Raw genomic sequence first — 17,518 nt, 5'->3', positions numbered from 1 at the left:
CCCCTCTTGGCAGCAAAAATGCGCATTTTGCCACAGTTTTGGTGCGTTTTTGCAGCGTTTTGTATGCGTTTTTCCATGCACTTTTGTACGGCAATGAAGGCTTTTCTGAGCTAAAGAGGTTTAAAAAAAAAAAAAAGTTGTGTGATGTAAATTCTTGGTTCAACACCACCTTTTTCATCCTGATGCAGTGTGGCATCAGGGTAATGGGATTAGGGATTGGTGTCAGCAGCTGTCTTTTACCCCAAGCCCTAGGTTTAGTAATGAAAAGGTGTCAGGCCAACACCCTCATTACTAAGCCGGTAAGGAAACATAAGCACACACAAATTGTCAACAGCCTATGTAAGAGCGTTAACAGAATGAACCTACAACCTCAGTTATTCAAAACTTAACTCGCTCCTCCACCCACCACTGCCCCCCTCCAACCTCCCTCATTTCTGCTGAGGACTTTGGTCGATCTTATTTTTGAAGTGTGTGGCAAACAAGGCAAGTCTTCATTGTTCAACCACCCCTTTGAATACCAGACCAATGCCCAAACACCATAACCTCCCTGTCCAACATCACTGAAGGAAAGTTTAATTGCTACCTTTATAAATCACACCTCACCACTTGTGTACTAGACCTCATCACACCTCCACCCCAACCTCACCACCACCACTTATCCCATCCCTAACCCATCTCTTCAACCTATCACTAGCTTCTGGTACCTTCCCTTTTGCTTTCAAGCATGCCACAATCACGCCTATCCTTAAAAAGCCAACCCTCGACCCAACCGCTATGTCCAGTTATCGCCCAATACCGCAGCTCCCTTTCGCTTCCAAGCTCCTGAAGCAGCACGTCCACACCGAACTTTCCTCCCACCTCTCATACAACTTGCTCTTTGACAATTTACAATCTGGTTTCCGTCCCCATCATTCCACTGAGACTGCCCTGACCAAAATTACTAATGACCTACTTAAAGTCAAAGCCAACGGACAATATCCTAAAATTCTCCTACTAGACCTGTCCTCTGCTTTCGACACAGTTGACCACTGCTTCCTACTACAGATCCTTTCCTCCTTTGGAAATAAATAATAAAGACCTCACCTTATCCTGGATCTCCTCATACCTTTCCAACCGCACATTCAGCATCCCTACTCCCACACTACCTCCTCATCCCACCCTCTGTTGGAGTCCCACAAGGCTCTGTTTGTTCTAGGACCCCTACAAATTCCCATGGATTCCAGTACCACCTGTATGCTGATGAAACTCAGATCTACAGTTGTGGCCAAAAGTATTGACACCCCTGAAATTTTGTCAGATAATACTCAGTTTCTTCCTGAAAATGATTACAAACACAAATTATTTGGTATTATCTTCATTTAATTTGTCTTAAAAGAAAAAACACAAAAGAGAATGAAGCAAAAAGCAAAACATTGATCATTTCACACAAAACTCCAAAAATGGGCCAGACAAAAGTATTGGCACCCTCAGCCTAATACTTGGTTGCACAACCTTTAGCCAAAATAACTGCGACCAATCGCTTCCGGTAACCATCAATGAGTTTCTTACAATGCTCTGCTGGAATTTTAGAACTTTCTTTTGCAAACTGCTCCAGGTCCCGGATATTTGAAGGGTCCCTTCTCCAAACTGCCATTTTTAGATCTCTCCACAGGTGTTCTATGGGATTCAGGGACTCATTGCTGGCCACCTTACAAGTCTCCAGTGCTTTCTCTCAAACCATTTTCTAGTGCTTTTTGAAGTATGTTTTGGGTCATTGTCCTGCTGGAAGACCCATGACCTCTGAGGGAGACCCAGCTTTCTCACACTGGGCCCTACATTATGCTGCAAAATTTGTTGGTAGTCTTCAGACTTCATAATGCCATGCACACGGTCAAGCAGTCCAGTGCCAGAGGCAGCAAAGCAACCCTAAAACATCAGGGAACCTCCGCAATGTTTGACTGTAGGGACCGTGTTCTTTTCTTTGACTGCCTCTTTTTTTTCTCCTGTAAACTCTGTTGATGCCTTTGTCCAAAAAGCTCTACTTTTGTCTCATCTGACCAGAGAACATTCTTCCAAAACGTTTTAGGCTTTTTCAAGTAAGTTTTGGCAAACTCCAGCCTGGCTTTTTTTTTTTTTTTTATTATAACTGGATATTTATTGATTTTCCAATAGAAATTTACAGAATGAAAACACACCAAGATACAATGCATGTAAGCATTCAATGAAAAACAATTAAACATAATAGAGACAAATATAATTGACAAGACAGTGAAACACGAGTGAGGGAGGGAGGGAGGAAATACCCCAGGGAAAGATGGCACATTTTGCTGAGTAAATATCCAGCCTGGCTTTTTTAGGTCTCGGGATAAGAAGTGGGGTCTTCCTGGGTCTCCTACCATACAGTCCCTTTTCAAATGCTGACGGATAGTACGGGTTGACACTGTTGTACCCTCAGACGGCAGGGCAGCTTGAACTTGTTTGGATGTTAGTCGAGGTTCTTTATCCAACATCCGCACAATCTTGCGTTGAAATCTCTTGTCAATTTTTCTTTTCCGTCCACATCTAGGGAGGTTAGCCACAGTGCCATGGGCTTTAAACTTCTTGATGACACTGCGCACGGTAGACACAGGAACATTCAGGTCTTTGGAGATGGACTTGTAACCTTGAGATTGCTCATGCTTCCTCACAATTTGGTTTCTCAAGTCCTCAGACAGTTCTTTGGTCTTCTTTCTTTTCTCCATGCTCAATGTGGTACACAAAAGGACAGAGGTTGAGTCAACTTTAATCCATGTCAACTGGCTGCAAGTGTGATTTAGTTATTGCCAACACCTGTTAGGTGCCACAGGTAAGTTACAGGTGCTGTTAATTACACGAATTAGAGAAGCATCACATGCTTTTTCGAACAGTGCCAATACTTTTGTCCACCCTCTATGTTGGGTGTGGAATTATATCCAATTTGGCTTTAGGACAATTCTTTTTGTGTTTCTCCATTTAAGACAAATTAAATGAAGATAATAAAGAATTTGTGCTTGCAATCATTTTCAGGAAGAAACTGAGTATTATCTGACAAAATTGCAGGGGTGTCAATACTTTTGGCCACAAGTGTACCTCTCTGGCCCAGACATCACCTCTCTGCTGTCCAGAATACCGCAGTGTCTATCAGCCATATCCTCCTTCTCCTCTCGCTTCCTCAAACTCAATGTGGACAAATCTGAACTGATCAGCTTTCTCCCATCTCACAGATCTTCCTTACCCATCACAATTAAAGGACATCACGCTTTCCTCCGTACAGGAAGTCCGCTTGTTCAGAGTAACCCTTGACTCCACCCTGTCCTTCAAACCACACATCCAAGCTCTTTCCACTTCCTGTCGCCTCCAGCTCAAAAATATCTCCAGATGGTGTCCTTTCCTCCACCCTCAATCTACTAAAATGCTTGTGCATTTCCTCATCTCCCGCCTCAACTACTGCAACATCCTTCTCTGTGGCCTCCCTGCTAACACACTCAAACCTCTCCAGTCTGCTGCCCGACTAATTCATCTCTCTCCTCACTACTCCTCCACTTCTCGCCTCTGCAAATTCTCTTCACTGGCTCCCATTCCCTCAGCGTATTCAGTTCAAATTACTAATAATGACCTACAAAGCCATCCACAACCTGTCTCCTCCATATATCTTTGAACTATTCTCCCGAAATTTATCTCTGGTCCTCCTAAGACCTCCTTTTCTCCTCCACACTTATTCGCTCCTCACCTAATCGCCTCCAAGACTTCTCCCAAATATCCCCCATCCTCTGGAATGCCATGCCCAAACACATCCGAGTATCAACCACATTCGTATCCTTCAGACAAAACCTTAAAACCCACCTCTTCAAGAAAGCCTACAGCCTGCAATGACCCCGCTGACTCCTCACCACTACCAGAGCTACCGCCTAAAACCAGAGCTGCCGCAACCCCCCCAACCTACTGTCTCCTCCACCATCCTGTGGAATGTAAGCCCGCAAGGGCAGGGTCCTCTCCCCTCTATCAGTCTATTATTGTAGTTTGGTTACTGTAATTTGCAGGTCACCCCTTCTCATGTACAGCACCATGGAATCAATGGTGCTATTAAAATAAAAATAATTAATCTAAATAGGCAGTAACTAAAAAGCAACCCTATTTAAAAAAAAAAAAAAAATTATGTGTGCTCCCGCGTAATTTTAATAACTAGTAGAGGGAAAGCCAACGGCTGAGAGCGGATGATAATATTCTGGTAAGGAGCCAATAGCCATAAAGGTTTCCAGGCTATTAATATCAGCTCACAGCTGTTTGCTGTGGCTTCACTGGCTAGTTTACAGGGGATCCCCAGAAAAAAAAAATTGACATAGGGTCCCCTTATAAAATCTAACCAGCAGAGGCAAGGCAGACCACTGTAAGCTGATATATTAATAGCCTTGCAAGGGGGTCATGGATACTGGCCCCCTCCCAGACTAAAAAAAAAAATCAACTCTCAGCTGTCCAAGAGAAGGTGCATATATAAGATGCGCCAAATCTGGCAATTAGCTTCGCTCTTCCCACTTGCCCTGTAGCAGTGCCAAGTGGGGTAATGGTTGGGGGGGTTGATGTGACCTTTGTATTGTTAGGTGACATCAAGCCCACAGGTTAGAAATGGAGAGGAGTCTATAAGATGCCCCCATTACTAACCCCATAGTGATATTATAGAAACACACACACCCAGAATAAAGTCCTTTATTTGAAAATGACAAGACTCCTTTATTGAATCTAAATTAAACCATATTTACTGAACGCCACTGATGCCAACGTCTACTGCAACAAAAATACAACAAACCACAAGATTTCTAACCTGTCCGCTGAGAAAATAATCCATATCATCTCCACAACAATCTTTATGACTTGAGAGCAGTTACTGATGTGACTGCTCTCCAAGACAGACGGCGATGCACTGACAGGAGGCAATCACTCCCGCAGTGTATAGCACTGAGCTGCCCTGAGAGTTCACCGGACTTCATCTGCTGATCAGCTCCGGTGATCTCACGGCATCACTGCTGATTAGCTAATGAACTCTGGTGAACTCTTACGGTAGCTCAGTGATACACTGACAGGAGGTAAATGCTCCCGCAGTGTATAGTCGGCGGCCGGGTAGAGTAGTTACATCTCCCGATGTGACTTATATACGTGAGCTCGCAGTGGGACACTCGGGATTACGTGGACTAAGGTGGTTTAATATTTATTTTTTCTATGAGACATGGGCTTCAGGGATTGGGCATTAAGGGGAGTATGTTTTTTATTTTATTTTTTTCTAGGAAACGAGGGCATCGGGTATTTGGTGTTATGGGATTATAATAAGTTTATTTTAATCTGAATATGTAAGCTTTCTACCACAGATCACTGTCACAGCTATGGGGTCACACTGACATCTGACAGCATGACCCCCACAGCGCTCTGACAGTCTTACCGGCAGTAGTGTTACCGCCGATAAGAACCACCACGCCGGTGTTTCCCACACTGTCACACAGATGACAGCATGGGAAACACCATAGGAAGTCTGTAAAAATGCAAACCAGCAAATCCGAACACATTTTTATACCTGTGTTTTTGCTGCAGGTTTGACTGACTCAATTGAAGTCAATGGGTAAATAACGCTGCAGAAACACAAAGAATTGACATGCAGAGGAAAAAACAACACTGCAAATACTCAAGAAAAATTACTGATCATGTGCACAACACGTCAGGATTGTCATTCAATTATCTGGCATAAGGATTCCACAGCGTTTTTGGCTTATTTCCGCATGGAAAACCCACCGTGTGCACATAGCCTTAATGTGTTGAGAAAACCATTTCATCAGCTGGATAAGTGATCCCAACCTTTCTTATCTAGAGCCACGTTCTGCCAAGAGATGGTCGAGAGCGACATCCAGAGCACTCCCCCCCCCCCCCCCCCCTGAATAGTGACCTGCAGCTCCTGCATCGCCCACAGTTGTGACAGAGGTTGCATTATCGGTGTTCAAACAGCACCAAGGAAGTGTACTTATGGGGTCTGGGGTTTCCCACTATTCTGTATTTTCACATTAAGGACTCCCACCACACTATCACATCCAGCTTCAAACTCTCTATCTTTCTGGTAGTATCATCCTATCTCCAGCTTAGTACCCAACTTCTCTTTCCAACCCCAAGGTCCGTATAGGCACATCCAGATCTGCTCTTCTACGTGGGCCTTCATTCAAGTTTGCTAGACATGATGCTATTGCATTAAGTTGGCAGACAGCTACGAGCCACAAGTTGAGAATCCCTGCGCTAGCTTGTTGAAATAAAAAAAAGCAATAAAATTTAAGAGTCCTGGACTCTTAGGCCTTACCTTTGCAGTCTTTTGAAGCCCATCCTCCATCATATGACTCTGGTCAGTGCGATTAGAATGTAATTTATTTACTTCAACTTTCTCTGACCTGTCTATAGTATCTGTTAGAAGAAATTCGAAAAAGAAAAAGGGGGGTTAGGCTTATACAACACTAAACTCTGCAGTGTACACTTCTAGCAATTTAAAAAAAAAAAAAAAATTTCCCAGAAAGTATGGTAGTTACATTTTTTAGTCACTTTTGTAACCTATTAAGTTATTATACTGCATACTGATAGTTCTTGGTAAGACACATTACAGGTATGTTCTCATGGTCCGTAAACGGCAGCACTTTGGACGCTGCACATTTCCGCTCTGTCCAAAGCGTCTCCGCAAGATAAATAGACATGCTGTGGTCTGGAAAGACGCACTGCATGTCAGTGTACGCAGGGATGCCGCAGGTGCCGAAGCACGCATAGTGGAGATGGGATTTCTTGAAATCACATCCACTATGCTGTAAAATCTGGCCGCTGCGGACGTACGCCGCATCCAACCTGCAGCATTTACTGACAGTGGGAACAAACCCTAAAGAAACTGGGACAATAATTCACAAACAAGCGTTCATAAGAACAATACCAAAAATTGACTGTACAGTGACCACACCGCTCATGTATTACTGGTCATTTTGCATATGCCAGTGTGATTGAGTCATTAAGTGAGATACAATTACAATTTACAGTATGTACTCTTGAATAAGCTGAGTTTTTCAGCACTTTTTTATGCTGAAAACGCCCCACCCTCCCTCCTTCGTCAGCTTATACACGAGTCAATTGTCCAGAAAGCCGGCAGGTCACAGGAGGCAGAAGCCAGCGGCTGTCACTGTGCCCGCTGCTAATGAGAACTGAATATTCATTTCTCTTACAGCAGCACACAGTGACAGCCGCCGGCTTCCAGAAGACATCCTACTCACCCACCAGCGCGCCTTCGCAGCATCTCGGTGGTCCCTTAGTCTTCGCAGCATCTCCATGGTTCCGGCTTCCAGCAGCTCTTACGACGCGATCTCGTGGCACCACTCATTAAGGTAATGAATATGCAAGCATCTCCACTCCCATAGGCGTGGAGCACACATTCAATACCTTAATAAGCGATCGCGCCGGAAGTCGGAATCATGGAGATGTTGCAAGGACAGGAGAGCCAGGCGTACCAGGACAGCGAGGGGGGGGGGGGGAAGCCAGGCATACCAGGACAGCGAGGGGGGGGGGGGGGGGGAGAGCCACGCATACCAGGACAGCGAGGGCGGGTTTGGGGTTGAGCCAGGGATGAGGGGACAATGCATAACCGGCTTATACTTGAGTCGATAAGCTTACCCAGTTTACCAAGGCAAAATTAGGTGCCTCGGCTTATACTCCAGTGTACACGGTGCTTGTATATAGCTGATTGGCGCTCATGTATGAGCAAAAATCTGCAGGTCTAAATGCATCTTTAATCTTACCGCATTAAAGAGGTTGGCCACCTTCTCATGTTATTGCAGCTTTAAGGGCCCTTTACACATAGCGATATCGCTAATGCGTCACCGATTTTGTGACGCAGCAGCGATATCACTACATGTGATACTCACCTCCGACCGGCTCTCCCGCTGACTATCGCTGATCGCGCGAGATCGGCCTGGTCCATTTCTCGTCATCGGCTTCCAGCTGGCGCCGACGAGCGAGCCATGGACGCGGGCAGAAGACGTCACAATCGTCACGTCTGAAAGGTAAGTACGACCACCGCTGCCATCGCTAGTGAGATCTGCCTGTTTGTCAGCTCACTAGCGACCATTTAGCGATGCACCAGCGACCCTGACCGGGTCATATCGTGGTCGGGATCGCTGGTGCATCGCTAAATGTAACGGGGCCTTTACTCACAAAAGGACCAGCACTTCTGTTCATACAATGGCTGCTGGTGGAGGAACACATTGAACAGATCATCAGACTTCTCCAATAGAAATGCAGCTTTCCCATGTGAGGAGTCTTACAATTGGAGGAGGCAGGCCATCCCCTTTAAATGAACTGGTATTCAAGACCAGTAGGACCTTCTCGAAGATAAAGATGCCACTAAAATCAGTGCAATAAAATTTATATGCAAATAAAGCTTTCAAAGTCTAAATTGCAATGTCAGTTTTACAGCAAATACAAATATGCCTAGATAAAAAAAAAAAATTATATATATATATATATATATATATACACACACCACAATATCTCTCTCCCTCCAATATCTCTCCCTCTCCCTGATCTCTATCTGAGGCACTGTGGTAAAGCAGGGGCCATGTCCTTACACTAATTCATGTAGCCAAACAAAACTTCGAAATGCGGCTACACCTCAAACGAAGCTCATCAAATGAATTCACATGTTCCACTGAAGAGCCAGACACTTAGTAACATTCTGAATTTTCTGCCAAATGGTGTAAACCACCTTTGTAATCAGAGAATCATCTTAACTCATCTATCAGGTTACAAACCAATTTAGAAAAAAACAGCCTGTCCGGCATAATCTTTGTAATAGATAGAAACATTACACACTTAACCTTAGCACTCACACACACAGTGCTGAAGTATTACCAACACCACCATCATATTCCGAATACTAGAAAGAGGTTCAAACACCTGAAGATATATCATGAAACCATGACCACAAAGCCTAAGGAGCACACTTTTGACGCTCTGGTTTACAACTATTGGTACACATGGGCCCCTTCCAGAGACATACATGCTGAGCCAGAATGGGTTTCACAAGAGGGAGGGAGTTGGCTGCTTCTGGACACCAGTCATGGGAACAAAGGAACGGGACATATTTTGGGAATGGGTATTGGACCTGTTAAATGAATGGGATTAAGCTGCAACACTAGGTACATTTTCACAAGATTTGGTAAAAAAAAAAAAATTATATAATTTTAAAACAAATTACACTGTCCCCCTTGGCAACATGCAGGGACTTTCCTCTCTGGGATGTGAAAAAAGAATAGGTTTTCATAGATGACTAATTTAAGATTTATAAAATGTATCATACACCGTGCCCTATTATACTCATCATAACTGGAGTTTTCAAATGACTTATCAAGCAATCTGAACTTTGGTTCTAACATCTTTATATAAAAATTAAAAATACGAGTAGGGTCCATGATGTATAGGTGAAGTTCCCATTGTACCATTTCATTAAGTCTCTTTTCTTTTGACTTGTATTTGATGATTTTTCTGGGACCAATTTTTTTTTTTTTTTTTTAATCATACACACTGCTTATGGATTTTGCACAAGATAGAAAAAGGTCTTTAAATTTAACCTTTTTTTGCAACTTATGCAAAAAGTAGCATATGTTCTGCTAAAAGGTTACAATATTTGTGCAAAAATTTTTTTTTATAAGTACAATAATAATAATAATAATAATAATAATTTTTATTTATATAGCGCCAACATATTCCGCAGCACTTTACAATTAAGCGGGGACATGTACAGACAATAAATTCAATACAAGTTAAGACAATTCAAACAATGACATTAGGAGTGAGGTCCCTGCTCGCAAGCTTACAATCTACAAGGAAATGGGGGGACACAGTAGGTGAGAAATGCTTGTTAATTCAGGTCTGGCAATTATAATAGGGATTTTCATATAAAGCTGCATGATCCGGTCATCAGCCCGTGTGTTTAAGTGCAATAGACAAGTATCAAGTGCAGTTATGTGCATGAAGGGTGTGGAGACAGATGAATAGTAGGGTGCAGATTCAGAATAATATTTGGAAGGAGGGAACAGGGCAAAGTTAGCTTGCTGAGTAGTTGATGTGATAGGCTTCTTTGAAGAGATGGGTTTTCAAAGCGCGCTTGAATAGGTCAGGGCTAGGTACAAAAAACGATTCCAGAAGGTACCTGGACTAAATATGAGCAAAATATTTGCAACAGAGGAAAAAGGGGCAGGGGGAGAAACAGGACCACATAAAATGGTCTTAAAAAAAAAAAAAAAAAAAAAAAAGATTGCAAATTAAAATAAAAGGCAAAACAAAAAGAAAAATAAAGCGAAATGCCCGAAGAAATGGACAAAAAAAAAGGGTTCAAAAATAGAATTAGACTTACCGGTAATTCGGTTTCTAGAAACCTTCCACGACAGCATAGGAGGTTGTCTCCACGCCCTAATGGGGGACAGGAAGAACGAGAGGTTAAAAGGTCCCACCCACCTCCCTCTCACCAGTGACTTATAACTGATTACCATAGCACCGGTTACCTTAAGATTCTCAGAATTTTGTCCAAGAATGCAGGGAGGGAAATAGTGGTGTTGTGGAAGGTTTCTAGAAACCAAATTACCGGTAAGTCTAATTCTATTTTCTCTAGCAACCTTCCACGACAGCATAGGAGGCATAACAACCTATACTGCACTAGGGGGGGGCACAACGGCCTGAAGAACTTTTCGGCCAAAGGCTAGATCCCTGTTGGACACAAGGTCCAACCTGTAGTGTTTAGCGAAAGTATGTAGGGAGGACCAGGTTGCTGCCTTGCAAATCTGTGCCGAAGATGCGCCTGCCCTCTCAGCCCATGACGTAGAGGTAGATCGTGTTGAATGTGCCTTGATCCCCGTAGGGGGAGCGATGTTCTGCGCCAGGTATGCTTCGGAGATGGCTTTCTTAATCCAATTGGCAATGGTGTTTTTTGCTACCTTCTTTCCCTTGTTTGGACCAGAAGTATGGATAAATAGGTTGTGATCAATTCTATAGGGTTTGGTACACTAAGTAGTAGAGAATTATGCGCCTCACGTCCAGCGTATGAAACACCTTTTCCTTAGGGTTCGCTGGGTTTTGACAAAACGAGGGAAGAATGATTTCCTGCGATCTATGGAAGTCAGACACAACCTTTGGCAGGAACGATGGATCAAGGGAAAGAACTATGGAATCGTCCCTAATGGTTAGGTAGGGATCCCTGATTGAGAGAGCTTGGAGCTCTCCTATTCGCCTTGCCGAGGTTATCGCTATAAGGAAGGCCACTTTACAGGAGAGCAGCTGAGAAGTACAGGATGGCAGGGGCTCAAAGGGTGATTGAGTGAGTCCCGTAAGTACCACATTCAAGTCCGAAGGTGGAATGGCGACTAGCCTTTTTGGATGTAGCCTAGTGGCTGATGTGATGAATCTTTTTATCCACCTGTGGTTGGCCAAGTCACAGTCGAACATGAAGCTTAATGCTGATATCTGAACTTTAAGCGTGCTGGGTTTTAGACCTAGCTCAAGCTCCCTCTGTAGGAAATCCAGGATACGGGAAATGTTAGGGTTTTCTGGGTCAGGCAAATCTGGCAGACACCATGAGGAAAAATTTTTTCAGATTTTGTTATAAATATTTCTGGAGGGTTTTTATTACTGCTTCTGATAGCCCCCTGGCCCTCAGGATCTGGGTCTCAGTAACCAGGCCGCTAACTTCATTCCCCGGAGGTTTGGGTGATGTAGAGGGCCCTGCAAGAGAAGGTCATCTTCCAGGGGTAGGTGGAATGGCCCGTCTACCTGTAGCTCCATAATTAGAGAGTACCAGCTCCTCTTTGGCCATAGCGGGGCTACTAGGATGGTTTGGGTCCGATCCTCCCGGATTTTCCTCAGGGTTGCGGCAGGGATTGGAACTGGCGGGAATGCATACGCCAGGCGAAATCTCCACCTGTGGGCGAAGGCATCTACCCCCAGGGATCTGTCTCTGGGGTTCAGGGAGAAGTAGTTTCTCACTCGGGCATTTTCTCTTGAGGCCAGTAGATCCACCTCTGGAAGACCCCACCTGTTGACCAGCCTCTGAAAGACACTCTGGTTTAGGCTCCACTCTCCAGGCTGGATGCATTTTCTGCTCAAGAAATCTGCTTGAAGGTTGGAGGTACCCTTTAGGTGGACTGCTGTTAGAGAATGGAGGTGTCTTTCGGCCCAGCAAAATATTCTACCAGAAAGGCCCTCTAGGCTGCTGGATCTCGTGCCACCCTGGTGTCTGAGATGGGCCACTGTTGCTACACTGTCCGAATAGACTCTGATATGATGGCCCTGGACTAGGTGTCTTGCTGCCAGAAGAGCTTCCTCCACGGTCTTCAGCTCCCTGAAGTTTGAGGATTTTGCACTCATTGTCAGGCTCCACAACCCCTGGAATGGTTGTCGGGACACCACAGCTCCCCAGCCTTTTTTGCTGGCATCTGACGTTACCGTGACCAGGGGAATCTGAGACCAGTTGATTCCCTTGCACAGATTCTTGTGGTCCAACCACCATACTAGTGAAGCTTTCACCTTTCCTGGGGTCTGAACTCTTGTTCAGGCAGGTATGATCCCCGTTCCAGCTCCCCAAGATGTGGGACTGGAGTATTCTGGAGTGGGCCTGTGCCCAAGGCACTGACTGGATGCAGGAGGTCATTGACCCTAGTATAGACATGGCTGACCTGAGGGTTGGGGACCTTTGTTCCCTGAAAGCTGAGATCCTTGATATTATGGACCTCTGATGTTGCTCTGGGAGGAAGGTTATTTGTGGTCTTGAATCTAGGAGGACTCCTAAGAATTTTATCTCCTGGGAGGACTGGATCTGTGACTTTTTTATATTCGGGATACACCCCAATAATTGAATACTCAGGGTTTGAGTCACCTGTCTTTCCAGGATCTGGTAGGAGGCTCCTATTATCAGCAGGTCGTCCAGGTAGGGCACAATGCATATGCCCTGCCCTCCGATGTGGGACACAGCTTCTGCCATAACCTTGGAAAATACTCGAGGGGCAGAGGATATTCCAAAGGGAAGCATGTTGTACTGATAGTGCCTGACTTCTGTACCCTGGCGGATCGCAAACTTCAGATACCTCCTGTGAGAAGGATGTATGGGGATGTGAAAATAGGCATCCTTTAAGTCTAAGGTTGCCATGAAGTGAGACGGCCCTATCAGAGGAATGGCGGTCTTTACCGACTCCATCTTGAATCTGTGATATACGATGTGTCGGTTGAGGCCCTTCAGATTTATTATTATTCTTGCCTCTCCTGTGGGTTCTCTCACTAGGAACAGTCTGGAATAATGCCCTCTTGCCCGTTCCTCCACAGGGACCGGAGAGATGGCGTTTGACTGGAGCAGGAGCTGGATGCCAGTTTTTAGTGTTGGGGACTCCCGAGGCGGTAGGGAGGTAACTCTTACACCCCGCGGAGGGAAGGATTCGAGTTCTAGCAGCAGGCCATCCCTGATCACGCTGAGGACCCAGGGGCTCTTGGAAATTATCTGCCAAGAGTGAATAAACCGCAAAAGCCTTCCCCCCACCGGGGTCGAGTCATTGCTTTTCTTGTGGCTGTTGCTGCTGCTGCTGGGGGACCAGGATGTTCCTGCCACTCCCCTTAGCATAACTCCATCTTCCAGTCTTTCCCTTGCCTCTCAGCTGGGATGGCTGATTCTGGGGGGCTCGAAAAAGCCGCTTTTTTGTGGTCCTCTGCTCAGGAAGCACCTTCTTATCTGTGGCCTTTTCAAGAATTTCATCTAAGGCCGGGCCAAAGACATGTTCACCCTTGAAGGGTAAGGAGCAGAGTTTAACCTTAGAAGTCACATCCCCGCTCCACGTTTTAAGCCAAAGGGCCCGTCTTGCAGAATTGGACTGGACCATGGCCATGGCAGAGGTGCGGATCATCTCCATTGATGCATCGGCCAAGAAGCCTGTAGCTCTCTGTAGTATGGGAAGGGAGTTAAGGAGGTCACCTCTTGAGGTTCCCGGGGAAATATGACTAGTTCCTCTATCCATTGGATGAGAGACCTAGAGACACATGTGGACGCTATTCCTGATTTTAGGGAGAAGGCAGAAGTTTCCCAGGCTTTTCTTAGGAGGCTTTCTGCCTTACGGTCCATCGGGTCTCTAAGCTGGGACACGTCATCAAATGGAAGGACCGTTTTTTTCACCACTCTCGCCACCTGGACATCAACCTTCGGGATGTCCCAATTAAACGCCTCTCCTTCCAGGGGGAATCTATGCCTGAGCTCCGACGGGGCTGAGTAGCGCTTCTCTGGGTACTCCCATTCTTGAGAGATCATGTCTACTATGCTCTTATGAACTGGGAAACCTGTTTGTCTGGGTCCCTCAAATCCTCCGAACATGCGGTCCTGTGCTGACTGAGTAACTGGTTCGTCCTCTAGGCCCATGGTGGCCCGCACAGCACTGACCAGCTCCTCCACATATTCCGTAGAAAGGAGTTATCTCCTAGTTCCGGCTGATTTAGAAGTTCCCGGTTGTTCCCAGCCCTCGAACCCTGAATTATATGACCTCTCTGATTCGGATTCCAAGTCCTCTATTTGTATTTTCCGTTTTTTGAGGGATGGGGAGCCTACAATCGGAGTAGGAGGTGGTGGGGGGGGGGGGAGACAGGGCAGCCAAAGAGGTCTGGACCTGATGAGTAACCAGGCTGTGGATTTCGTCAATTAGTGACGGGTGCTCAGCCCTGACCACCCTGTCCGTGCAAGCCTGACACAGTTTTTTTTCACCCAATTTAAGGGAAGTTTTGAACTGCATATGGCACATTTGGCTGACTTGCTGGTGGTATTGGTGTTTTAGTGGGCAGACTTTTCTCCCTAAAAAAAAGGGGGAGAAGCATTTTGAGGACCTCTATCCCAGGACCGCACCACTAGGACCCACCCCAGGTAACACTCACTGTGGCAGCGCTGGGCTCCGCAGACGCAGGGCAGGAAGAACCGTCCATGCTGACAGGGGATTTAATCTTACCTGTCGGCGTCTTCCGGCGGGTTAATAAGGGGTTTACCCCGCCCTCAGCGCAGTTTCTCATTTCCCCCTCCTCCTCCCTGGGTCCAGGAGCAGGCACAGCTGGTGCTGACGAGCTCCACGCGACGGCAGCTGAATGGGGGCCGCCATGATAGGAAGTCGTCAGACATACCCTGGAAATGACCGCGCGTGACGTCACTTCCGGGTCACCGCACAGCGCGCAGGAGGAGGAGAGACCGGAGAGCTGCGGGAGGCCTCCGGTCGGGGATCACTGGCCTGCTTTACTCCCCCTGGGAGAGTGCGGGTGGGCCAGGAATGGTCCCGAATTCTAAGACGACGGGAGCAGTCTGGAGGAGGGGAGGCAGCGCCACCGACCACCACTACACGGCTTAGGATCCCAGGTACACTGCAGCAGCCGGCCACACAGCATACCGAACCTCTCCATGCCCCATGGGGGACAGGAAAGACACTGGTGAGAGGGAGGTGGGTGGGACCTTTTAACCTCTCGTACTTCCTGTCCCCCATTAGGGCGTGGAGACAACCTCCTATGCTGTCGTGGAAGGTTGCTAGAGAGAAACAGATTGAGTGCCACGCATTTTTTATATAAACGTCAGTATTTGTTTAACTGTATTCAGCAGACTTGCTTTCACAATTTAGCTTATTATAGGGGATTATCAAGTTTCTGCTAAGCAATCTGACAACCGCATGAGGTAGGGACACAGACCCGGATTCCAGCAATACGGTATATTACTTAGTTTTTTTGTGAGCACTAGTTTGAGTAGAAGTCACAATTTTGCCTGCTGCTGATCTAACAGAGCTCAATTGTTAAACCCACCCATACTGCAGCTCTCTGAAGACTGACTAATGAAAGCTGATAATCAGTGCTGGGGGAGTGGCTTGACTATTCAGCAGGAGCAAAGTTGTACAGTAGTGATAATCTCCTGCTGATGAAACCCTGATTGTTAAGTGGTTTAAGTACAGAGACCAGTAACTGAAATCACTAATCAGACTCTGTCCCATCATTGGGCTCTCATATTACATAGCAAAAACATGCCGATATTCTTCTGAACAAGACTACATTACTATGAAATCATTGTTGCCCTATAAAAAATTATATCATTTACATGCACATTTTTGTCCCAAAATGAACAACTTTACACCTGATAACTCATCAAATGTAATTATGTTGCCCATAGATTACCCGATAAACATCTTAGACACTTTTGCTGCCGTGTTGTAGACCAGACTAAGTAGTATGGCCTCCCATTTATGCATCATGCATAAAAAGTCAAAGAATGCTCCCAGTACAAATCACATTTTTCGCTAATGCACCTAAGGCCACCTTGCCAAAGGAGATATATGGACAGATAATGGCATTAGTCTTACATCAAACTAATTATCCAAGAGCGGATAGGGTTCATTCATATAAACATTAGCCAAGGCGGCTCTCAACCAAGCCATGTCAATATTTGCTAATCACAAATTAATAGGATCAATACAGCAGATCGCTTTAAAACACATGAGAACAAAAACATTACTATAACATAGTATATAGTGATTAAGATTAGGGAACTAAATAAATGCAAACAGGACACAATTTAAAAGAAAAATTTAACTTCTATTTATAATTTGTCTATATGAGTAAGCTTTTGATATATATAGTAGAAACAGTGTGTGAGCGTTAGAGACCCAACCCTATGAAGAGACACACGTTTGCCGGTCACAGCCAAAACACGTTTGTCCTGGTAGAAACTGTGCTTGGGGCTGTTATCTGCAGCTGACAACCTATTATGTCTGTCTCTTGTGAGGCCACCCTTACTTAGGAAATGTAGAGGTGCCAGCAGGGTACAGGATTGCCCAAGGGGCCACACCTTGGGCAGCGTGCCACTTCATTGTTTAATTATAAATTGTTTAGTTCCTGTATACCATTTCTACTGGAACGGTCCCAGATCTATTAAAATTAATTTTATTACAGACACCGAAGCAACAGGCAGGATGGAGACAATGACTAATGGAAATTATGTAATCTAGTTCATGTTGAATGCTTACAATAAATGTACTTCTGATATGCGAAATATTGCAACTCCAAGAAGGAGTCAACTTTAATAGTGTTACAAACTTTTTAATATAGCACAACACTAATGTAATGTTCCATTATATCCTATAATTACATAAACTGGTGCTTAGGATTTAGAACATATATAATAGCAGATCAATAACAGTTCAAATGTTACTGTAATACATTCAAGGGTTGTCAAGCAAATCTTTAGATCCCGTATGATCAACAAATTACCTATCCAACAATTTGGTGAGGTCTGGTGAAAACAAGTGAACCCCATTAAACAATAGGTTCCTCAAAATTCCCACTAAATGACGACAGCTTGACCCACCATTGGCATTCTCTCAAGCAGCTTCCATAGATATTAAATGGAATCCAATGAACAGGTATGCCTCATCAAGAGTTCATTTGTGGAATTACGGTCTTCCAGAAAAAAAAACAA

The 17,518-nt window shown here is 45.1% G+C and overlaps 1 protein-coding gene across 2 annotated transcripts in view; it reads right to left on the bottom strand.

The window, feature by feature from the left end:
- DIS3L2 (DIS3 like 3'-5' exoribonuclease 2) overlaps positions 1 to 17,518 on the bottom strand; it is a 663,234-nt gene that overhangs the window by 454,559 nt on the left and 191,157 nt on the right. For both annotated transcript variants that reach the window (XM_073589330.1, XM_073589329.1), the window contains one exon: positions 6,329 to 6,429. In XM_073589330.1, the coding sequence (XP_073445431.1) occupies positions 6,329 to 6,429 (101 nt within the window). The remainder of the gene's footprint in view (positions 1 to 6,328; positions 6,430 to 17,518) is intronic.

The sequence above is a fragment of the Dendrobates tinctorius genome, unplaced genomic scaffold, assembly GCF_039654945.1.
Source record: "Dendrobates tinctorius isolate UK_male_01 unplaced genomic scaffold, ASM3965494v1 ptg000107l, whole genome shotgun sequence".
NCBI lineage: Eukaryota > Metazoa > Chordata > Amphibia > Anura > Dendrobatidae > Dendrobates > Dendrobates tinctorius.
This window is presented reverse-complemented; position numbering and strand designations above follow the sequence as displayed.